The 25,234-nt window shown below is 37.8% G+C and overlaps 1 protein-coding gene and 1 long non-coding RNA gene across 5 annotated transcripts in view; one reads left to right on the top strand and one right to left on the bottom strand.

The window, feature by feature from the left end:
• Positions 1-20,330, bottom strand: part of IL17REL (interleukin 17 receptor E like) — a 45,591-nt gene extending 25,261 nt beyond the window's left edge. For 2 of the 4 annotated variants that reach the window (XM_027679110.1, XM_027679112.1), the window contains exons 1-2: positions 20,015-20,330; positions 19,222-19,309 (exon numbers count right to left, since the gene is read on the bottom strand). In XM_027679110.1, coding sequence (XP_027534911.1) covers positions 19,222-19,257 — 36 coding nt within the window. In that variant the 5' untranslated portion in view covers positions 19,258-19,309; positions 20,015-20,330. Of the gene's footprint in view, positions 1-14,194; positions 14,297-19,221; positions 19,350-20,014 lie in introns of those variants that run through there. The other 2 variants (XM_027679111.1, XM_027679109.1) reach the window with 2 other exon arrangements.
• Positions 15-6,031, top strand: LOC113965557. The gene is made up of 3 exons (XR_003533571.1): positions 15-88; positions 1,853-1,890; positions 5,938-6,031. It is a non-coding gene; the product is annotated as an uncharacterized LOC113965557 (long non-coding RNA).
• Positions 20,331-25,234: the final 4,904 nt, after the last annotated feature.

Here is a 25,234-nt window from a genome sequence, read left to right as displayed (position 1 = left end):
GCTTGGTGTTCCATGAGGCTTTCATCCATAGGGAATTCTGTCCTCCTCAGAAACACAGCTGTAGAGAAAAGCCATATTACTGCTGCAGGTGAGAAATGGAGCCCCTGTGGAGCTGCCTAGGGTGCCTGAGAAGCTTGTGTTCTGTCCTTCCTTGCTGCTTTTAATTGGAGCTAGATAAGCTCCTTTTTAAAGGTGGCCTTTAGAAAACCAGTGATCACTAACCTGTATTAGTTCACATTCCTCTGTCCTTTTGGCTCTTTTATTTTTTAATAACCACTTCTAGAGGTAAATTGTCATCTTTTACAATTGGCAGTCTGTCACTATGACTCACAAAAGTGCAAATGCATAAAAGGTGGTATTTTAAACCACATTTTATAATAAGACACATGGTCATATACTTTCATAGACTGAAGATTATAAAAGTTATTTGTGACATTGTTAAAGATGTTGCTTTGGCTGCTTCTACAACATAATACATTGACACTCACAGAAGTAGGGTCTGTTGCAATAGGACAAGGGATAATGGTTTTAAAGTGAAAGAGAGTAAATGTAGATTGGACATAAGGAAGAAACATCTTGTAGTGAGGGTGGCGAAACACTGACACAGGCTGTCCAGAGAGGGGGCGGATGATCCATCCCTGGAAATATTCAAGACCAGGTTGGATACAGCTCTGAGCAACCTGATCTAGTTGAAGATGTCCCTGCTCTTTGCTGGGGGGCTTGACTACATGACCTTTAAAGGTTCCTTCCAACCCAAATAATTCTATGATTCTATAAAAGAAACCAAACTTGTTCTAAAACTGGGACACTTCTATTTCAATGATTTTTAAATTTCCTCAAATCCCCCTGAAGAACTAAAAAGTGTAACTGGTAAGACCTAATTTCTGCTCTAACATGTCATAGAAATATTTGTTATTTATTGATTACTTCTGCCTGCCATCCACTCCTCCCACCACTGAAAAAAAGCTTCATTGGTAGTTTGCTTATTCGCCCTCTGCACATTCATCAATAGAAAGAAGACTATAGCTTTCTGAATCATTCAGCGCAACACTAAACCAATAGAAGAGAAACATACCAGCTCATACAAAACTACTGTAATTTTAACTACTGTCTTAAAATCATAATTTTGAATTATTTCTCATCAAATCTTGCTGAAGTATGCTGAAGAAAAATTTGAATTCACTCTCTTTACTTGAGGCTTTCCGTGGCCCTAGGGAATGGAATAGACAAATATATGAAATGACTGAAAAAAATCAAGTGAGTTAGGGAGCTCACTTTCTTGGTGAGAAAACCTAACTGCTGGATCAACTAATTGCTCAGCCATTACTTACTGGAAGAAATTAATCCCTAATGAGGCTGACAATTTAGAAAATTACTTCCGTATTTTTAACTTCCCATTTGGCAACCAGACTACTGAAAATATTTTGGTTAAGTGGCTTGACAGAGTTTCCAAGTGACAATCAAAATTTCTTAGAGCAGCACCTTTAAAGTAACTTCTCTAACCATTCTAACAATTATAGGGCAAAAAAATCCATTAAAAAAAATTAAGATATCATTGAAGTAAACAACAAAAATCTCACAAAACTCAGAAGATTCAGCCTTTTACTTAATTAAGGTCAGTGCTTTGGGGTCCCTGTTATGACACCTGAAAAATGGACATTGTATGTAAATTAATTATGTTACAAACACAGGATGAAAGAAAAAACAGAACACCCACTTCTGTAGGGCTGTGGATGATGCAGAAATCTTTTTATACCCTCTAGTTTATCCTAATTAATTACTGATTCTCAATATTGCTCAGAGGAATCCTATCATCTGAGCTTTTGCATGTATTTTCTCATCTTTTTCACAGGAAAAAAAGAAACACATCCTTCAGTGACTTTTGTCCTGGTAGGGTGATATTTTGTCATTCTTGGGCACTTGGTTTTGTTCTGGGTGAGGAGTTGTTGGGAAGGTTTACATAAATAATCAAATATTTGCACAAATACTTGCCAGTTACAGCAACATTTGGTCACAGCCCAATTCCTTATTTTTTCAATAAATGTTTCTTTTTATTGTACAATACCAGGGGGGTGGGGGTGGTATTTTCTTTTACAATCATTTTGCAAAATAGTCCAAAGAGACCATTTGTGTGAAAGAAGAACTCAAATGAATTAGCCAAGTTCCTCTCCCACTTTCTATATCTTTTGTTTTCAGGAATTTTCAGTGATGAGTGCAATAGAAAAACATAACACACTAAAACCAGAATGGAAATTTTCTTCCCCTTTCACAAATCCCAAGGGCATCTTTTATGCAAAAATAAGATCCTGAACATGACAGTACACTTTACTCCTATACAGAGAGCATATTTGATTCATATCTTCTTTGGCAAAGAGCCTAAGCAAAATATACTTACACAATGCACAAACAGTTAGGGATTTTCCTATTTCTCTAGGGTTTTCCCCATTTGTGGTATTACTCAACTGTAGCTAGAGGTTATCTGAACAGACACCACCAACGTGCAGTATTCTGAATAGAAGGTGTGGTGCCAATTTTTTAGCTAGCACAGCAACTTCTCCTCAATCTAAGCCAATTGTAATATCCCATTGTTTTGCCTAACGACTGTAGAGAAGAAAGTGAGATCAGTGGAGGAAGACTTGGATTAGGGGACACAGAGAGTGTTCTCATGAATTAATATTACCAAGGAAATGGACAAAAGATCAGATCTGCTTCCCATCTCCTCATATCTCCAGGCACTGAATCAAGAGCAGAATTGTGGAAATTCTTCCCTGGATGTTTTGTCGTGCAGGAAAGAATCGGAGAAAAACTTGTTTTCATAGTCTACCTGTTAGCTCTGTTGTACGGCAGCCCTTCCACAACTCTGTAAGGAAGAGTAATATGCCTGAAAATGACTTAAAATGTATTCTTTAATTGGGACTGGGTTGTCAGACACTTAACATTCATTCATTAAGGTACCTACATTAAAGTCAGTGAACGTAGGTGAGGTTTTCCCCCTTTTGAGAGATCCTCAGTGGCAAAGCTATTACTTACATTTTTGCAATAGATGCTTTCCACCCTGGAATTTACTTTTCACTTATCTACAACCAGTAATAAACCTATTCTCCACCTTTTCTGAGACTGTAAAAGCCAAGCTCTTTTATCCTAATCAACCATGCTTTCCTTCTTACCATCACCCTTCTCAGCAGCTATTTCTACTTTAAAGTATCTGTCCAAATGGAGTGACCAGAACCACACACAGTTCTGAAGAGAACAGGGTTTACTGGTGCCTCTTAAAGTTGTAATAATCTTTGTCTCAGCTGGGAGCACCCCAAACATGCCATATCAGTACTTATCCTTCTACAGAGAGGGAGCTACTGTGTGTATAATCAATCAAGAGCAGCTTTCTTTTCCCCAGATGCTCACCCAATTCAGTTCAGGGAGGGAAGGGCCTACAGAATCTGGGCCATTAGAGTCTTCAACGATTTCTCATGGCCTCTAGTGAAAAACCTGACAATGCCAACGTGATCTCAATCACCTCCATAAAGAAAAGATCTTTGAGCAGTGGACAGTCACAGGCAAACTTTATGGATCTACACCTTTTCAGAACTTTGGATGGAAACGGAGAGGATTCAGAGCTGTATCATAAGCTCCACAGACTATCAACGAATTCCTTTCATAGATACATTCAGCCCCATAAACTATCTAGAGAGAACTTTACAAAGGGAAACAACTCAGTATACTCTAGCTTTTTCCAGAGCTATTTTCACAGGGACGGACTTAATGGCTTTGCACTTTACACATCATTGATGCTAGTGGGGATTGGAACTTTTCTCATTGTATTCTTAGAAAGCTCACAGCTGTATTTATCTTACCAAATGTAAGAAGAATTCTTACAGTAAAAGAAAATTTTAAAATTTTCAGATTTCAGAAACAGAGTTCTTTACAGTAGAAGAAAGCATAGTGATTCCTGTCCCACTAAATTATGGTCAAGTATTTATACATAAAAAACCATGTTACTGGGTGAAAAGAAAAACTAATAGATCTCCAGAACACACTTGGCAATTGAATAAAACTGTGGTTATATTTACCAAGAATCAGAGGAATTGCAATTATTAATACACATAATATAAAAACTTAAAACTGTTAAAAATTCATAGTACTGCTAATACAGTGTCCTCAAAAGACCTTTTCTCAAAAGAAGCATCTGTATTTGTTTTGACATCATGTGTAATTACTCTCATTGCCAAGGTGAAACTATCTTACTAATGATACTTGTCTATTTTTGGCAAACCACAAGGTTTTTCTTCAACTTTTACTGGCAATGTGTGATCAGATGCATGTGAGCAGCATGCAGTGGGACTAGCTAAGCAGTAATAGATGGAAACATTTGGACTGTTACCCATGCAGAAAGGAAATGGCACCTGAAACTATGGCAAAGCATTATTTTGAACTACTTTGAACCACTGTTTCTACAAAAGCACCTGGATGTTGCTAGATTTTTTTACAGAATGATAAAAGGAAAACATTTGAGTCATGCCTACACATTATCCAGCTCTAAGATTTTCTCTGTGTGTTCCAAGCTGAACAAAACCCATCCCATCACATTAGTACAGTGCTGAACCTGAGAGGATAATTACTAGTGAGAAGTGGGATATCAAGCTCAGGCTCAGTACGAGGCTAACGAGGTCACGCACTTTTAGGATGAGAGCTGGCTTGTGTCCAGCAGAGCAAGGTAATATCTGTCTGTTTTCCAGTCAGTATGTATTTCCTCCTGCACTGTATTGCTGCAGAGGAATCCTGTTCCTGTATTTTAACTGCACTGTCCATTATGTTATCAGGACTGCATGTGGCATATAACGTCTACTGGCCATTACAGTGGCTGCACGGCTGGATCCCTTCTACAGAGCAGTATTGCTTTGAAGTTTTTCAACTGCAAAGAATATTCCCCCTTCCACTCTTTTTAAATTAATTTTATTTTAAAATAGTGTGATACAAAAAGAACCTACATATAAACCACTTGATTTTGAATTTATTGGACCAAAGGAAGCTATGACAGTCTGAACTAAAAAGCTGCCTGTTCTATTGTATGCTTCAGCTCTAGGACTAGAAGCAGAATTTGCTTGAAGCAACTGCATGCACTAACGTCTTTTAGAAATAAAAAGAACCAAACAAAAAAAAAACCCAACCAAAATTTGTCAATCATTTTTGATGTCATGTTTCCTAAAATATTAATACAAGTTGTTAAAAAACATAATAGCGTACAATAGACACAGTAAAATTAAAATGTACTTTGAATGCCATACCCTCATCTGGTATAAATCAGCACCATTTCATACACAGAGTGTCAAAAATTTCAGATCACTCAGCTGCTTAAAATGAGAACTAATCTGCCAAATCAGCACTTCTAGTCTAACAATGAGACATGGACACTCTGACACAGCATTAATTATTTCAATTACTGACTGGAGATCTCATACAGTGGATGACAAAATGGAATCAAAGAAATGTAGGGTGAAAGGGGTCTCTGGAGGTAGCCAAGTCCAGCCTCCTGCTAGAATCAGTACTAACACCAACATCAGATCAAGTCAGCCATTATTTTGGCTGTTTCTTGAAAAACTGGAGGATGCAGATTCCACAAGCTCTCAAGACAACCATGAATATCTCATGTTTTGAAGTTAGGATGGAATGATGATCTTTATAGCACAGAAGAGGCTACAGGAAAAACTATCCCTCAACAACACTGACAGCACTGAGACTTGCAGTCTCAGAAGTGACTGGAATCAGTGGGCAGCAAGATTGCCACAGAAAAGAAAAAAAGGGGGGGGGGAAGGGCAACAATTTAAGTGAAGATTATGAGAAGAGACCCTCCAGCACAGAACTTCTCCTTTGCTCCTGAAGGCAGTGGTTATTTCTTTGGGAAATGCATATTTTCATTTTGAAGATGTTTTTCTATTCCAGTTACTGTCTTCTCATATGACCTAACACTATTGCTCAGTAAAAAGAGGAAATACATTGCAGGCCTGGTTTTCCAGCTCTCTGGCATACACAGTAAAGTTCTCACTGTTTTGCTCTAGGCAAGTATTCTTTTTATAAATGTTTAGAGTCAATCCCAGGAGCAGAACAGTGCTCAGCTTTACACGTGACATTTATAAATGAAAAATGCCATGCTGCTCACATTCAGAAATCACTTTCCACTGATTTGAATGAACTTTGAATCAGATGCAAATGGGGATAAATTTTTTTGCCTATTGTGGTGGGTTGACCCTGGTGAGACACCAGGTGTCCACCAAAGCTCCTCTGTCACTGCCCTCCACAACTAGACAGGGGAGAGAAAATATAACAAGAGGCTCCTGGGTTGAGACAAGAAGAGATCACTCAGCAGTTACCATCATGGGCAAAACAGAGTCAGATTGGGGAAATTAGTTTCATTTATTGCCAATTAAAATCTAAGATAATGAGAAAATAGAAACAAAATCTTAAAACACCTTCCCCCTCCCCTCCTTTCTCCACGGGCCCAACTTCACTCCCAGTTTGTCTACTTACTTCCCCTCAGTAGTACAGGATAGCAAGGAATGGAGGCTGTGGTCAGTTCATCACATGTTGTCTCTTCTGCTCCTTCCTCCTCAGAGGGAGGACTCTTCATACTCTTCTTCCTTCCCCTGCTCCAGAATGGGGTCTCTCACACAGGAGACAGAACTCCATGAACTTCTCCAAGGTGAGTTCTTCCCACAGGCTGCAGTTTTTCCTTAACTGTTGTAGTGTGGGTCCCCTTTTTTTTTAAGGGGGTGCAGTCTCTCAGGAACAAACTGCTCTAGTGTGTGTCCCCCAGAGGGTCACAAGTCCTGCCAGCAAACCTGCTCCAGCAGGGGCTCCTCTTTCTATGGGTCCATGGGTCCTGCCAGGAGCCTGCCCCAGCACAGAATTCCCACAGGGTCCCAACCTCTTTCAGGCATCCACCTGCTTCATCAGGTGATAACAGAAATCTATTATTTCAGAGGCACTATTAATGATCCTTGTGAGTCCCTTCCAATTCAGTATATTCTGTGATCACTGATGGTCTTGACCTTGGCCAGTGGTGGGTCTGGTAGCTTCTCATAGAAGGTACCCCCAAAGCCCCCCACCCCTGCTACCAAAACTTTGCAAACCCATCACACCTATACAAACTTCAGCTCTGCCATGAGAAAAGGGTCACATAATTTCCAAGTAAGGAAATTTCTCTGTGAGGACTTTGCATTTTTACTGGTAGTGAAATAAAGCCAAAGTTTGCGGCCATTTTCAAAATGATTAAGTCAGCCAAATCTAAAAAAGAACTTAGGGACCTGGAACATAATTTAAGCAAACTGTGGTAATCTCAGCCGAGTACCATGATCTACCATACCCAACCAATTGCTACCCAACACTAGAGGCACCTAAGCTTATTAGACACCTCCCTTTCTGAACTCAAAGATCCCTGGATGCAAGTAGAACCAGAAACTGAAACTGTGGAAGAGTGGCTCTCAGCAGCTGCTCTACAGAGAGAACATTGAACTCTGGCTCATAACTCAGGTGCCTGGGCTCTAGAGAGTGGAGATCAGACTAACCCACTGCTTAACTTTTTCCCTTGTCTTAACTTCAGGCAGCACCATGCTGAGCATGCAGGTTTCTCATACTGCCCTGACAAGTTGCTAATGTTTTCTCATGATTTCCACTGAATCTGTATTTAATAACCTGCAACCATAGGAATGAAGTAGCATCACAAAATGGGTGAGTGTTGCACAGACACTATCCTGACATGCTGGGGGCATAGGGACTTAAAAACAAAAATGAACTTGCTAAGCCCAACTCTGCCAGCATGAATCACAAACTCATACTAAAATTTAGAATACCATAGCACACTTGACAATAATTTCTTACAACAGTTTCAAGACTTCGGAGACCACATCTCAAGGTTGAGACTCTCTTCAAAGCAGAAGCACATCTCTGGTTTCTGTAGCTCCCATTAAAATTATGTTTTTCCCTCTTCCCCTTAAATAGAGGAAAATTTCAGTCTAAATAATCCTGGAACTACCCCTAATTATAGCTCTTCCTGCTGAGAAATATTTTTAAATATTGACTTTGGTTTTATTCCATCCTTAGCTAGTTATGTTGTTGTGTAGGGGTGTAAGGCCATACAAATGATCCTGCAGGACATGCTAGAAGCCATGGTAGAGTGGTCTCAGATGGCAGCCCTGGGAGGCTACTGTATTCCTGCCTCGTGCCACAGTATCGGTTAAGGGTCTGCTTCCATTAAGCACAATGCTAAAGATGCCTGACTGGCTCCAATAGTCTTGAGTTACAGAAATATTCCAGCCACAGCAAACGAGGAAAATCTTAGTACCATGAAGGTTTTTACAGCTATACTTAAATATATACTGCAGCTATTTGAAAATTTTTGAGAGAGAGGATTATTTCCTAACTATTCGTACTTGCATTATTGTGTCTGAAAGTCTGAATCCTTCATCAGAAACCTTATGACAGAATCCCTGCATACATGCCTTCCCTCTCCTATCAAGAGCAACACCTTTCCCTGAAAGAACTAGCAGTGTGAGTACATGAAAAATTAAAAAACACTCAAAATTTGCTGTGTAGAAAAGCCCTACTGAAAATATCTATAGTGTGTATTCTAGGTGAAACATTTTCAGTTTGAGATAATTGACAGAGAAGCTAGTTATGACTAAATTTGGAAATGTTAAGGAGAAATAAATAATATAAAATACAAAACAAAAAATAATTACTTGAAAAGTCATTACATAATCTATTTCTCCAAATTTTTACTGTTAATAGTAATGTTGGGGGGGGGAAGGGGAACAAACTATGTAATAATCACATAGTTTGGTTTTATATAATGTATCTTACTTGTACTGTAGTTGCTTAAGTTAGCATAATCCTATTAAAGGAGGCAGAGGTCCAAAAGAAAGGCTTCCGAAGAGGCAGGATCCTACCAACTTTACAACAGCACCATTGTTTCACCTAACCCTCCTGATCATGCTCTTGTCCCTAAAAGCAGCAGTAATTCGTGGGCACAGCCTCAGCTTAATAAACCCATCAGTGTTCAGTAACTTCATTTTTGCTTCACACTATGTCTCATTTTTAATGATAGCACTTAGTCACTGAAAATCACCTATGCCGCACATTTGCCTAAAAAGCATATGTGCTTTTTGACCTCTAAGTGGAAGAGAAAATGAGCTACAAAGGCAGACTGAATGGTAACACAGGTGTGACCATGCACTAAAAATTATTCTATTGTATCATGCATAAATAGAATATATTGAAAATGAGGGAGAAGAAAATCAAAATAATGCATATTACTGACCAAAACTAATCATGAAGCATCACAATATAATGAGAATTATAAAAATAAATTAAAAAAACACAAACTATGACAAATTATAACATAAAGATATCAAAATTTGAAAAGTAATGGAGAAAACTCATTGCAGTTACAGAAGGATGAAGAGCAGGTCAGAGAGATGAGGAAGTGGGGAAAAAGATTAAGAAAGTTTGCATATGTAGGGATGAAAGAGAAAAACAAAACTGGAGACTGTGAAAAATCTTAACTGCAATAAATTCTATTTCCTCAGATTCTTTTTCCAAGAAAAGACAATGAATGCACATCTAGTACTGTACAGTGTTGTTTATGTGATTCACACTCTCTGAAAATATGCTGACAAGTAGAGGCAATTTCAAGATAGTCAGTTTTCCAGAAATGATTGAAATTTACTGCACTTATTCAAAGCAACTGTGTTGAAACACTTCCTTGCAAGAGAAAGACCTACAGGTAATTTGCAAAGTAAAACTAAAACTCTCTTCATTTTTGCATAGACACCTCCTGAATGAGATTGCATGTCCCATACAGTTTTCATGGCAAGTCCCATCTTTTGCATGCTGCAAGGACAGGACACAATATGAGCAAAACAGGGCTTTAGCTCTGCTGACTGTTCCAAAGGAATATGTGAAATATGATCTGAAAAACCATCTATAGATCCCCCAAAAGAGAAAAGGATGGATGAATGAATGAAAGCAGAAGTATTTATCTTAGAAAAAACCACAAGATGTCATCTACTCTACATTTCTGTCTTGGGAAGAATGACCTTTATCTGAGATGTATGTGAGCTATATTAGACATATCTGGGCTATATTTTCTTAGTGTGTGCAGAGATCTGTATAAGTTCCACAGGCAATTTATTCCAGTACTCAGCATTACTAGTTAGGGTGACTTTCCAGTTTAGTTATGACCTCAGAAAATTCTGGCCCAGCGAATTCCTATGGTTGTGAATGCTGGGGTAGTGCTGGGATGTGTCTGTATCACATCTGAATATGTGTGAATTTACTGGTTCTGAGATCATTCCTAGCCAAGTAGTTTGGAGCTGGTCTGTGACTTCCTTAGCAACATGCTGAAGTTTTAGGCATATTTTCTAGTTTGTTTTTTTAAGATGGCAAATAATGTTCTGATTTTCAAAAAATAGCCAATAAATGTTAACAAAATCAGAAGAAAAAAAATGGAAAAAAAGTTTTAGAAGGAAATGTATTTTTCTGACAGTGTGAAAACTACTATGAAAAACATCTGTAAATGGGCAGGTATATGAAATGCTCTCAGGGATTGTACTGCATCTCAGCAAATATTAGCAGAGAATATGTTTTATATTTTTATGCATCTCCTTCAGCCATCAGGTATATCAATGCAGACACAAAAAAGTCTGTGTTGAATCATCTTTCTATGCTGGGATTATGTACTCTATCTCTCTCATTCACTCTAAGACAGGTCTTTAGTCTCTTTAGACATTTTCCATGTCTAAAATTAGTTTTTCAATCAGATTTTAGAGAACAACTGAATTATGTCACCTAGATTATTATGTTTATTTTTTAGAGGCTTGGGATCACTTTTAAAATATGAATTGCTTAATAATGGAAAAAGAATACCAGTGTATGTCAGCTGACTTAGTGGCCCATCACTGAATTTGCAGTGTGTAGTATTCAGCAAGAATGGACTAATCCATGGCACAAAGATCCAGTAAAGAAATACCACATATTTCAATTATAAATAGCATGAACAAGCAGTAGCTATATCAAGAATTTGCTGCCAATAACTTTTATAATTACAGGGAAATCCTAGGTTTAGGGTTTCCTTGTTTATCTACAAACTTTGGAAATATTGCTATGTACAGAGGCAGACAATATAAATACTATTTCCCATTTTTCTGAGGAATGTTTTTTAGATGTAGTGGTCTTGATCTTTACCAGCTGTTCAAATTTGGCATAAGCCTGTTTCTTTGTGTACAGTTTGCAAACAATGTGGATTGTAAAAGGAGTAGGGCACAAACCCAATTTCAATTGCAGGCTGGGATTCCCCTATCCTTTTACAGGGAAACTTGGTTGATAACTGTGTTTGCTATTGGGTGGGGCATGGAGACCATGCCCATATAATTTAACCTCTGAATACTAGAATATCACGTGATCTCTAAAGCCAAGTCATTAAAATATGGAAGGAGAAATAAATCATAATACATAATAAAAGCTTAGTTGTTCCTTTGCCATCACTCAACTCACAACTGTATATTTTCATGCTGTTTAAATTTTCATATAATATTGGCATAAACATCCAATATTCTTTTGGTTTTTCCCTTCCCATACTGAACAGATGTACAGTTTCTGGTATAGTAATGAAACCTGGATATTGCCTTATAAAAAGCAATGCAAGGGTGTCTCGCTGAATATTCATGGTAAACTAAGAATGCTCATAAACTTGTAATAAGATCCAAAATCCAAACAGTTTGTTGCAGAGGTTTTTCAAGTCATATACCTCAAAACAGCTGTCACTATTTCCCTCTTAAGTACAACCAGTGCTTTACTCTGTTAAGGAGTACCCAAGGAGGTCAAAACTGCTGACAAATATCCAATGGACGCAGCCACCTTAAAATCTAGTCTGCCGGTCGGACTCAACAGTTTCAGTATTAAACCCGCTCAAAACCAAATTAATTGCTTTTCATCCCCCTATTGCTTTATGGAGAACCACACAGCCTCAAGTTTGTCTGCAGAAGAGAAATTTACTGTACAAACTTTTGGCAAAACTCCATAAAGAAAAATCTATTTTCTATAATACTTCTAACAATAGCAGCTACTGAAAACTTATCATAGTTTTAAAACTACAAAATCTAAATATCACATTAAGCAAATTGCTGGAAAAAAGTCATCAATTCTCCACTTTGTGATCTCACATGCTATAGGAGAAATCAGTACACGCATATTGCACACAAAGAAAAAATTGTAACCCCTGGTTAGTGCCCCTATAAAGATCATTGAGTTATAAATTATGGAGAAGATTGACTGCTTCCTTTTAAAATAACTCATGTAGGAATTGGATTGAGCCCACAAATAGTGGTCAGTTATGTAGGAAAACTGAAGTTTCTTTCAAAGGAAAAGGGAGGAGTTTTCTCTAACAAGCTAGTCATGAGACTCTAAAGTTCATGTAGCTAAAATGCTTTGCACTAGATTGAAAATGCTATGCTGGCAGTAATTTGTCCTGTTGAGATCATTATTGTTCCCACTGAGAAAACATTTTTGTCTTAAAAAGTCATTAATGCATTCAATATCCTATTGAATACAACTAGCAGAAACAGCACATAGAGCACATGAACTGAATCCTGTCTCTATCACAAACGATTGATTGATTGATTCCATTATGCTGGAAACAATATATTTCCTCTGTAAATAAATAAAAAAATACCTTTCTTAGTTATCCAACCTTCACTATTGGAAAAGGTGTAAGACAGATTCTTGAAGGCAAAGAAAGGCATCCACTCTGCCAAACCTCAGGGCTGTGTGTATACCTTAGGCAACTATGAATCAGTCTTTTTAACATACTTACCTAAGATATGACAAAGATATCCATTAAGGTCCCCAGTGATAAATCCTATCTGCTAGACTAAAACTCACCAAAAATGTTGATATTGATTTTTACATGCTGAGTCTGATAGTCCTACACTCTTTGGAGGGATAAATTAGAATGGAAAATCATTTTAAACTCTCATTGCAGAAGACCAAGGAGCATAAATTATTTAACATACACGTGTATTTCCATTCATAAGTATAGTACATAAACATTCTTGAAAAGTGTTCAGGTACACCTACAGATTAATCTCTTATGACTATATTTTATTATTCTAAAAACTTTATCTCAGTGGATAGAGACTGCAGAATTTGAATACAGGAATAATAACTATAATATAGGAATATTTAAATATAGGGAGGGGTTTTTTTGCTCAATCTAGTATTTTATAAGCATCTTTATTCCTATTGTTTTCCTAGGATACATGTATAAAATACAGAATAAACTGCTGTAACATGAACTAACTTAATACCTGGGTAGTACAACCACATTTAGACAACCTTTAGAACATCTCACTGCTTGTCCTAAACACTGATATCTTCAAGCAGATGATTGTACAGACAGCCAAATTCTTTCACACCATCAGTTCCACTTCTCTGTAGCAAGTACACAGTTATCAACCTCCACTAAGACTGAAAGTCAGATTCCCTATTATTTAATACTTTTTTTTCAATTATCTTTCAGTTTACTCTATGCTTACAATTTCAGAATGCCAAGAGGAACAGAATATCTGCATACTGCCCCTTTGCGGGGATATTTGGAATTATACAAAATCCAAAGCTAGTAAAGAGATGGTGTGGTTCACACTCCACTTTCATGCACATACAGAAGTCATTAAATTTAATAGTGAAGTCAATTCATCCCACAAAATGAAAAACAGGTTTTATTTTTTCTCATGCTTAATTCATTTATTCACAGCAAAGTCAGTGTTTCATATATTCCTGACATAATTAGCAATTTCTGAAACCTCCCATTCCTCCCTCCGCATCTTTTTGGCATCACTGCTGCTGTAAAAACCGACTGTGCAAAGTAATGAATATGAACAAAATAATTTTTTTCAAATACAAAATACAGATTTTAAAAGGTACTAAAAACAGCAGTTGGAAATAATGAAAGATGCATTTTCTTACACTCTTCCTCAAGCATCTTTGCCGCTTTGGACACTTCATTCAGAATGACAGGAATATAAAGTGAATGTTCAGGACAGCTGAAATATTTTCCATTTTTGCTTTCTTCCTTTTCCTACAATTATTTTGGCAGCATACAACTACCATATTAATCGATAGTGAATTGGAAAAAGTAAGAGATTACCTGGGAACATGAAAGTCCACATTCTTCAATCCTGGGAATAATGTGAGAATCAGCATTCCAGAATAGAATTATTAGAAGAATCTGAACATAAATACTGATCATCTTAAATTGAAACCTCAGAAGAAGCCTTCTACTCTGACAATTCTCCCTCTCATGCCAAAACTTTAATATGAACTTTAGCCCCTCCCACAGCACCTCTGAGCTCCTCCCTCTAAAACTTTCCGAAGACAGAAAATTGCTAGTTGTGGGAAATATAAACCATGTTCAACTAATTTCTTATGTTCTGTAGTGAAAATTAGGAAATGTGGACTTCTGACAATCACAGTAAAACCCTCTTACTTCTGGATCACATCAGCATTAGATCAGTTTTAACCAATTTCCTTTCTGTAAATTCTATACATAAATGGGAATTTTGTTTCTAGAGTGATGTATCAGGCAGGTTCACTGGAATTCAAATGCATTCTTATGCCTACTTATTTTCCTGGCTTTCTAATGCATTGAATAAAAAGAAAAACAGCTTTGCCAAAGTGGGTGGGTTTGGAAGTCTGGTTTCTTCTTTTTCCTCAGCAGGAAAAACAGATTCTTTTACCACAGAAATCTGTGCCTTGAACTTATTTCACTTATTACCTAATTATATCAATAGAGGCATCTTGTTCAATAGCCAGTCTTGAGCTTTTGGATTTTCAAGGCTCTCAAGAAGTATGCATGTTTTTACAAAGAAGCTCAACACCACCAGCTCCGAAAGCAGTGTAGGAGTGAGTCACAACACCTCAACACCTGCTAGCATAACAAAATTCCCAAGAATGTCTCTCTAGTTGCTACAATTCATAGTCCCACTACAAGGAACAAGTATTCCAAAAACACACTCTCTGGTTCATACAGACTACGTTACACCCAAGGCGAATAGGGAGTTATTCCTCCATAGAGAGAGCTTGCCCACAGCTGAGAGATCTCTCTCAGTAGGACAGTGCCAGAACCCAGCTAATCAGTGCTCTTGCAAAATCTTTTATATCCATTAGAGTAGGGAACATACAATTAACACCATCTGCTAGGATCTGGCTTTACCAATACTTTTTTTAATAACACATAAAATACAATGTCTACTCTGTCAATGTATCTACTATACTTGTATTTTAGATACTGATGTGAGTCCACTTTGTCAATAAAGCTTTATTTTTGAAGATAAGCAGTATCAATCACAGTACTGAACAAAATGTAATTTAACTATTTTGGTTAAAAAATAACAATTAAAATTTTGTCATCTTGTAGAAGCCTGGACAGAAAGAAGTTATTGCGTTGCTATGTCTCAAATATTGATGACCACTCAAGAAGGCAAGTTAAAACACGATGTGTCTGGAAAGTTGGGCCATGTGTAGGTAGGGTAGCACCTTCCTGGTGCGCACTTCTCTGTTCTGGTGTATGGCGACCACACAACGTAAAGGACAGCACAAGCACAGAGGTCAGGTCAAGAAGTGAACTGTTAACTGAGGCTCAATCCAGTAGAGGGGGATCAAGACCACCAAAAGACCCTGAAAGCCCCCTGACCCATTACCAGAAAGGTCCAGAAAAACTTTGACCACGGGCATCTATGAATCTTGGGTTCTCCCTTCCGTGTAGGAGTGGGACATGACACATCTACACACAAAAATACACCAAATGGAATATCTGCCCAGTTCACTCTCCTGTGACTAAAAGGATCAGTAACAGATGCTTAGGAAAAATAAGTTAAATGTCCTACTTCTCTGGATTATTTTAACCTATATGCTGCCAAGTTCCATTACCTGGACCTTTTGGATTTACTGAACTGAATGGCATGTGCACATCACTTGTTTTAATACCTGTTTCTGGAGTTTTCTAACATGAATTTTGGTTTTCAAAAACTTCTTCAGGCAATGAGTTAGACTATGTTTATTTGTTTGTTTTGATTTTAAAACTGCTTCCACATAGTTCAGTCAGGTTCTTGCTTTAAAAAAATACAGAATACCCATTGTCATCTCACTTTTGCCAAAATAGTCACAATTGTATTGTTTTCCAGCATACCTCCCCTATTTTTCCTAAGATAAATAATATACCTCTTCATTTTTACTATACCCTTTTGTAAGACAGAGGTCCTGCACACAACATTCAGGAGTGAGCAGGTCAAGGATTCTCTAACAAATACCATTTTGTCTCTTCTTATTGCATCATTTACCAGGAAGTCTATGGCAAGCAAGTTCAGCACACACCACAGCTGGTAGCTTTGCAACTTCAATTTCAATCGCAGTTTATGGGAAACCCTGTAAGATACTGTTTGATTATAGTTTCATATATTAGTCTTATTCTTTTGGATTACATGTTTTAAAATGAAAACTGAGACAATTCCTCCAACTCACCCTTCAGTATGTTTCCCTATAATGAACTCCACTGCAAGCACACACTTCATTTTTTACTGTGCTACTGGATTCCTTGAGCAAAAGGTGTCCTTTCATATCTCCATTACTAGTCAGCTCCACAGACTTTTTAGAAGGCTTGCTTCTTGTCTTGGGTTAAAAATGGATGGTACTGACCTTTCTCAAAAATATTGTGTTGGGACCTGCAAAAAACTGTTTTCTTACAGGTGCCATTTTGGGGGATATTGTATATATGTATAGTTCTGAGTTTTTCCCTACACTAAAGCAGTTACTTGTACCTGGAAAGCTTCTACCCTCTCAACTGCTCCTTTTAATTTTGTTTTGGGGACTTATTCATTTTACATAGTTCCTTTCTTGCTTACATATTAGCACAGCACTTTTTTTTTTTGATGTTCAACTTGTGTCACTACTGAAGTGCAACTTTTTGAGCTGCTGCTTGGAAAGGGACCAAAAGTTCTATCGCTTCCTATGGGGTCTGTGATTACTTGCTCCAAGCAACAGCCATTTGCAGTGTATACAAATTTAGTTTTTGCATCACCCTGAGGTAACACTCCTCCAGTTTCCACAAAAATGACTGATGTCACTCACTTAGGAAATTTTATTCTCTTACTGTTTCTGGTATTTCTTAGCACTCCTCTGTCACCTTTGAACAAAGTCATTGGGTAGCACTGCTCTAACAACATACTCCTTCTATGCAGGAACAGTGTTTCAGTCAATGTTTCTGTGTGGACTGAAGGTGTCATTAAGTTCAGCAGGCAAGAACCTTATTGTTATTTACTTGACAGTAACCTCTTTTTAAAATCATGTCTAAACTAGCTACTTTACTGTTCCTATATAATTTGTATCCTGGAATTACCATGTACACCCATTGTTTTTATTACATCAGATTTTGGAATGCCCATTAGGCTAAGATTCTCACTAAAAGCTGGGCAGTATAACAGATCCATGCCAGGTTTCTTGAAAGCTATAAATTACAGAAAAGCATCAATGGAAAATTATTGAAATTTTGGAAAAGCATGTGATATTTATAGGGGCACTAGCTCTTAGGCTCCCTGCTTAAGTCAAACTCTAATTCTTGTTCATAATTCTTAAAAGTAATTTCTTGATAACAGGTTCTTTTATTCATTGTTTCTTACTACACCTTACCTATATTTTAATCAACATTTGTCTTGTGTTTGACGTTTTTATTACTTCATCCCCTGAAGAACAGATGATAGCAAAAGATATACTGTTCTGCTTCTACCAACATTCCCTATATCTTCAGAAAAAAGACTCTTAAAGAAAACCTTAATAAGAAGGGCCTCCTTTTGCACTTGGGTAATATAGACATTTTGTGCTCTCAAGCTTTATTAGAGCACTGACCAAGGACACGGAAAAGCCAGAATCTAAACATTTCACAGTCAAAGAAGGTTCGAGTCCAGTTCTTGCACATTTCAGGATGGTAGTCTGGCTGCTCAGGTTCTTTTTAATAAAATGCAGAGGTAGACTCTAGAGTACAGAGCAAAATCCAGCATTTTCCATTCTCCATTTTCCCTTGGATCAAGCTTGATCTCTCCAGCCTTCTTTGGAGCACAATAGCCACATCCACCCTATATTTTGCAAGAGGATTCTGTGGTGTATCACAACATAGTTTCAAGTCTCACCAACACAGGCACACATATCATGACAGCTGTCTTGAGATGAAGGGCCATGGCCAGCACAGTCCCATAGTTATTTCTTTTAACTTCATGTGCATTTGTATTGCCTGCACCAGACAACAGACGTCCTGCCTCAGGGCCACTCACATCAACCACAGGACAGCTGTTTATAGCTTAACAGCTTCCTGTCATGTTGGGCATGTTCTGGAGTGGAGCTGGGGGGGGTGCTACTGTCATCACAACAAAATATTCACAATGATTCAGAACTACTTGAGAACTGTACTTTCCCAGGAGTGTGCCTACATGTCCTGTGCAGAGTGAGCCTGTACAGCAAGTACTCAGGGCAGGGTACCAGCAGGGCACATAAGTCCCACAGAGCTACAAGGCAGGCTGGTGAAACTGGAGCTACCCAGTGCTTCTGTATTCAACATGTTACTGATTCATTGTCCAAAGGCAATTGCTACTCATTTCATCTACGTGATTCAAGGGGACCCTCACTCTCTTTCCCCAACCCATCCTTCTTCAAGAGTGACAAGTATTCAGTAATGATGGCAAATATCACAGTAGGTAACACCTTAGGAGCACTGCCTACAACCTGGGGACAACCCACAGATGTAAAGACTTTATTTTCCTAAGATTAGAATCATACAAGCATAGAATGGTTTGGGCTGGATGTGAATTTTAAAGACCATCTAGTTCCAAATTAGGTTGCTGAAAGTCCTGGGCATTAATTAAAAAAAAAGTATTTTAAAAATATTAAAGAATAATATTTTAGACCAGTATAAAATTGTTATTCAAATTATCAAAGAAAAAAACTACAAACTTGAGTGTTCAAAAAAAATACTCTTAAAGCAAAAAAAGAGTAAAATACAATAAAAATAAAGCATATTCATAATTTTCCAATCTTTTTGTAGACAATCTATACTCTTATGAACTTAAAGCTCAGAGAAACTGGAGTTAATAGTAAATGTGGGGGGGTTAAATTATTAAATCTATTTACCTTAATTGCCTTTCTAAAAACCTTACTAAATTGCATTTGCCTGGTTTTGGGGTAGAAAGTAGTTCTTATGCCTTTCTATGGCTTAGCCCTATAGAATAAAAAAAAGTAAAACTGACAATTCAAGCAGCAATAAACAAAAGCAGCAGTGAAATTTTTTCATTCATTTCTCTGCTAAAGACTACATCTATTTATTTGGTTTTACTATTTACATTACTACTGATGTACTGGAAGGCTTAGAGATCTGGAATTTTTCAGATTTGATACAGAACATTTTTACCTCAGGTTGCTGACTATTGTTAGGTAGGGAAGAACATAAACCCTGTGATTAGTTACTTTTAGAAGATTTTACTTTGTTTATATTGTCTAAAAAAAATTACATTTCTCAAATTCAGATATTTTGTTATCATCATGTATTCCCACACCTAAATAATAAGATTAACAACATTAGAATACAAATAAAGCAACATTTCAAAAATACAATACAACATCCCAAGTTTACCACAACATTACCATAAACTAACTTTTTTTCCTAATGTAGATGAAAATTAGATTGCCTAGAAATAGAAAAGCATTTAAAGGCAAGTTCTTCTGAACCAATTTCCCTAATATGAACTGCAATGAATATAATTTAGCTTTTTTTTCACGAGACCAAAGCTGAAAGTGCAACTAAGTACTTGAAATACTTTGTTCCTTTCATTTTAGAAATATAAAAACATTATTACGGTGACAATATTTTTCAATCATGGCTGCTTAAAGGAATAATGCTAATGAGAAAATTCGAATCCATCCTTACCCAGAAGTGTATTTAGGATTCACATCATTAAGAAGAGCACAGGCTGAAGTCTCTAGTCCTGCTCACTTGTTCTTAAATGAGTGAAGATCCCACCTGCTAATAAGTCTTGGTGGCACAAAGTAAGATTGAAATACTAAACCCTCCTCAGTGCAAGCAAGCACAACAAGTGACAATAAACAGACTCAGTTGCCTCTGTGGAGAACAATCTTGTTTCCAGTTGTATGAAAAGCTCTCAATTTTCCACTTTAAATTAAAACCAACTCAGTCATGCTACTAATTGAAAATGCATTACCGAAACCCTCTGGATTATTTACCATAAGGTCTACTTCATTCTCATGATAATAACTTGATCTGTCTTTTGCTTTGGTTTGTTCAAACAAATTATGGTTTGCCTTTAAAGTCCTAGTGCATCATTATTAGGACAGACTGGATTTTAGAAATAAATAGATATTCTGTGATTAGATACTTGATCTATGGATCATATTATAAATGGAATAGATATCAAAGTATTGAATCATGATAAACACAAAAAATGAAAGCTCACACCCAAGAGATGCTGCATACGGGGACACGAATAGTTTCTAGAACAGAAAGAACTCCTTAACCATCTGGAAGGTTTGAAACGAAAATTCCTTCTCAAAGCTGAGGTCATAAAAATTTCAGCTGAGGTCAGCATGATTTCAGATTTTACACTGTATTAACATCAGGACCATGAAGAAATAAAAATGAGTCACAGAAAAAAGGAAGCTGCTTCTCACCATGTTCTCCTTCTCTCTAGGAAAAGTCTTTCCTTGAAAAGCATGGACCAGCAAAATATAGTGATATGAGGAAGTCTGGAAAGACAGGCAGAGTGGCAACTATCAGGAAAGTGATGCTATGTATCCCTCAAAGAGTGGGAAGCCTAGGATAGGATTTGAAAATGTTGTAAGCAGCAACAACGCTGGTTGAAGATAACAGCCTATCTGTTGCCCTGTGCTGATGCATCTCAACACTTCAGTTGAACTGAGTGTGTGAAGAAATGTTGTAAACTGAGTAAAAAAGCCAATGCAGCTTTAAAACTTCCCCAGAACAAAGAATTATTTTGCATGATTTGAGTGATATGGAGTTTTTTTAGGCAGATGAGTTTGAAGCATCACGAATGTCCTGGTGGAACTCAGTGTAATAGCAGACAGTATGGAATAGGTTGAAGTTTTAATGCTATCTTTTTCCTTCCCATTTCAGTCTTGACTTCAGTGTTTATATAATGCAGATAAAATCACTCTGATTTTATGTAACTTCTTATATAAATCAGATGTTGGAAAGAACACAAAATAAATACAAAAATGTCAAGATGAGCCATATTGAAATAAATGAGACTCTTTCCATAAACTTCAATGGAAATGGGCAAATGAGCAGCAGAACATGAATAATTTAAACCAGAACTTCTGGCAAAGAGTACATATCCTCAGAATTGAGCCTGAATGAGGCAAGGCCTCTGTCCAGAAAAACAAGCCCCAGAGTAGTTACTAATCCTGGTCAAATGGCAAGCCCAGGAACAAACAAGAACCTTTCATGATCCCTTCACTCTCAATAGGGTCCAGCAGGAAATACCATCTATACCCTATACAGACAGGTAGGAAACACAGAGGCAGGAGGCACACCATCAGCATCTCCCCTCTGAGGGCACTTTTGGAAACAAGAAATGTTGGGGCAACCTCTAGCAACTCAGCTCCTGCAGAAGCACTTGGCCTCTTGTAGTTGCTGGAAAGCAGAGTTGGTAATGCGGGAAGACATTTCCAAGCTCCTTCTGGATGTCCAAAGTCTGATGGCATAAAGCACAAAACCATGCAATACAAAACAGCAAATCACCCTGTTCAACAGAGTGCTTAAAATCCTTATGCTCCCTTTCCAGAACATACAACTGGTACAAATCCCTACAAACTCTGGATATCTGGATTTCAGCCTCCATGGTTCACAGTAAACAGCAGAGAAAAGATCAGGGCCTGTTTAAAACCAAACACTCTGCCCTTTGTTTGAGGAAATGGCCACTACCAAGCATTTATATAAAATGTGTTTCTTAGATTAGGAACATGCTGGGTTTGGTTAGGATAGACTTAATTACTTTCACAGCTGCTTGTATGAGGCTTTGGTTTGTATTTGTTCTGAATACAGGGATGTTTTTCTTATTGCTGAGCAGTGTTTACACAGAGTCAAGGCCTTTTCTGCTTCTCACCTCACCTCCCCAGCAAGGAGGCTGGAAGTGCACAAGTAGCTGGGAAAGGACACAGCCAGGACAGCTGGCCCCAACTGACCAAAGAGATATTTCAGACCATATGATGTCATGCTCAGTATATAAAGCTGAGGGGGAAAAAAAGGGAAGCAGAATGTTTGGAGTGATGGCATTTGTCTTCCCAAGTAACCACTACACACGAATGAAGCCCTGCTTTCCTGGGGATGGTTAAACACCTGCCAATCCATGGAAAGTGATGAATGAATTACTTGCTTTGAACTGTCTTTTTGCTTTTTTTTTTGTTGTTGTTGTTGTTTACTCTTAACTGTTACTCTTCTGATTCTCTCTCCTATTCCATTGTGGAAAGCGAGTGAGCAGATGAGCAGATATGTGGCACTTAGTTGTTGGTTTGGGTTAAACCACGACAGATTTTAAAAATTGAGTCAGGTAAGGGAAAAATCATTTAAAAAGAAAAATTAGTATCCGTTTTGTAATTTTTTTTTCTCCAGAAACAGTTTATCTTTATGGGACAGAAAAGAATAAAGAAGCTGTAATTTTTGAATTAAAGAGAAAGGTTGAATAGGAAATAAATGTTTTTAAAAAATACTCTGAGGAAAACACTGGGAAGTGTTTTGTACCTGCAGACCTATCCTGTCTTGAAAAGGGAAGTAAGAAAAGCAGTTTTTGCTTTTATTTGATGGTTATAACTGGATATTAACAAAACACTGGTTAGGAAGTAATTGGCCCACGTGAACTGTTCGCATGGGCATTTCTTTCTTCATTGCTTAAAGGTAACAAGCATGGTTTTCCTTCTGCATGAATCTCACTCATCATAGCCCATTCAGCTCTATCACTTTTACTTCACTCCTTGGCTGCTTTCCCTACAAATATAGGGGCAGACAAATTACTACTGAAAACAACAAAAAAATATATACCAATAGTCAACTGCGTGTTCTTGTTTCTGGCAAGATGCTGCAAGAAATTTGCCTGCAGTAGCAGAGAGGATCAAAATATGCTCTTAAAACTGCAATTTCTCCCTTCACTTTCTTAGCTTTTCCTAGACAAATTGTTAGCTCAGGAAGGACTCATGCATATGGTGGTGCATCCCTCCTGCCCCCCACTAGGCCACACTATGGTCAGAGAAATGCTTGATAGGCCTCAACCTTGACAACACCTGGGCTGAGTTCCTCTGAGTTTATCAGAAACATTGTCTGTTTCCAAGACTTTAATGTTTTCAATGAGTTCCTTGCTTTTTTAATGAACATCCTTGGAAACTTCTTTTTTTGCCTGAATAACAATCCAAGTGGAATAATATTTTTTGTTCGCACACTTTCAAAGTGTGAGAACGAGAAGTGCAACCAAGATGAAAGGTTATTATGACTAAAGCCCAATTTCTTGAGACCCTATAAATAGCAGTTCAAGAGAGACTCGTTGAGCTCTCCTGGGGTGCAGTAGGTTGTGACCAGCAATCTCCCTCTGAGCTGGGACACCTCTCGGAGTTAGCAAGTTTCACATTCGCTATTTCTTGAGGGATCACCAGCCGATGGATCCTGGGCTGACATCTCACTCCATGAGACTCAATCCTTTGCCCGTTGAGAAGAATGAAAAACATTCAAAGTGAGTATTTGACAGAACACAAGGGAAATTTTTCACAGATAGTGTCAGAGACTGAAACAGTTAATGATTTAAGCATTCTAGGATTGCCAGTGGACTTTTGCAGGCTGGGATTAGGCAGCTGGACCCACTCCCCCCTCCCCTGACCCAAGCCAGTGCTGCTGAAGGTGTCAAGTCTGAAAAGGAGGGAAGAGCCGTGTTTACCACGCCCTTCCCATGAACTCTGCACATCTGGCCTGGGCTGTCGGAGACTTTGGAGGTTCATGGCATGGCCTATCAAAGCCCATCCCCCCGCCAATCCTAAAAGGTGGGAAAAACCCTTTCACCATGCCCCTCACAGGAACTGCGCATGCCCAGGAGACGTTGGAGGCTCGTGGCATGGCCCATGACACTATCCATGGATATAATAACTCATTACTTCTTTGAGTGTGTGGGCTTCCCTCCCCCACCCACAACGGATCAAGACCACCACTTCAACTGACAGACACGGAAGCTGCAACTACCAAGTTTCATTGCTGGACCCCGTGGAAAGTGACTATTTACATTTTTCCACTCTCATCTTTTCTTTCCCTTACTCTCCCTTACCCTTATACTGTCTTTCCCTTTCTCTCTCTTATGCATTTTCTCTAAAGGTTATCTTTATACCATATTGCTATAGATGATAGATATAGATGATAACACCTAAAATGGCAACATACCTGTTTACCTTTGAAACAAAATTGTTCTAAAATAAACCCTACATATATATCTTTTCAAACACTGATTATTCAGTGTCGTTTCACTCTAATCCACCCCAAGGAATTCATTAATAAGAACCTGGGTTAACCACCCCTTTCTGGGATGGGTCGCAACAGGTGCATTGCACAGACTCTTTATGTCTGAGTGCATATGCTATATCAAATGGGCTAGGGATACTGCTTTCCTAAATTGTTAAGTAATTTAGATTTATATGTCACAGTACAGTAAATCACAAAAGAATCCTTGTTAAATTAAATGGAGTTAAGTGTTGTTGGAAATTCTAGTAGCATTTGGAATCTATGAAATCATACACACAGTTTAGCCAGAAGGAAAAGGCAATCTGTATAGGGGATGGTCCTTGTTTCAGGGCAGCTACATTCCGTAAGTTTTAAAGGTAGTTAGGAAAAATAAATAAATTAAAAGTAATATACCTAAAAATGCATTTTCATATGTGAAAAAAACTCTTTTAATATCAGTAGTATCTCCTATTATTTGGCTGATTGCTTCTCTGCTTTCTTTTTTTTTGTCGTGGCTGGTTGCTTTTGTGCCCCAGCACTCAGAAAAAGCCTTTTCCCCCTTTAACGGTCCAGAAATTGAAGCTTAATGGGAAAGAATATTCTGTTTTCACCTCTCCAATTAGAATGTCAATCCACATTCTC

The sequence above is a fragment of the Neopelma chrysocephalum genome, unplaced genomic scaffold, assembly GCF_003984885.1.
Source record: "Neopelma chrysocephalum unplaced genomic scaffold, ASM398488v2 Primary Assembly neopelma1_45, whole genome shotgun sequence".
Lineage (NCBI taxonomy): Eukaryota > Metazoa > Chordata > Aves > Passeriformes > Pipridae > Neopelma > Neopelma chrysocephalum.
This window is presented reverse-complemented; position numbering and strand designations above follow the sequence as displayed.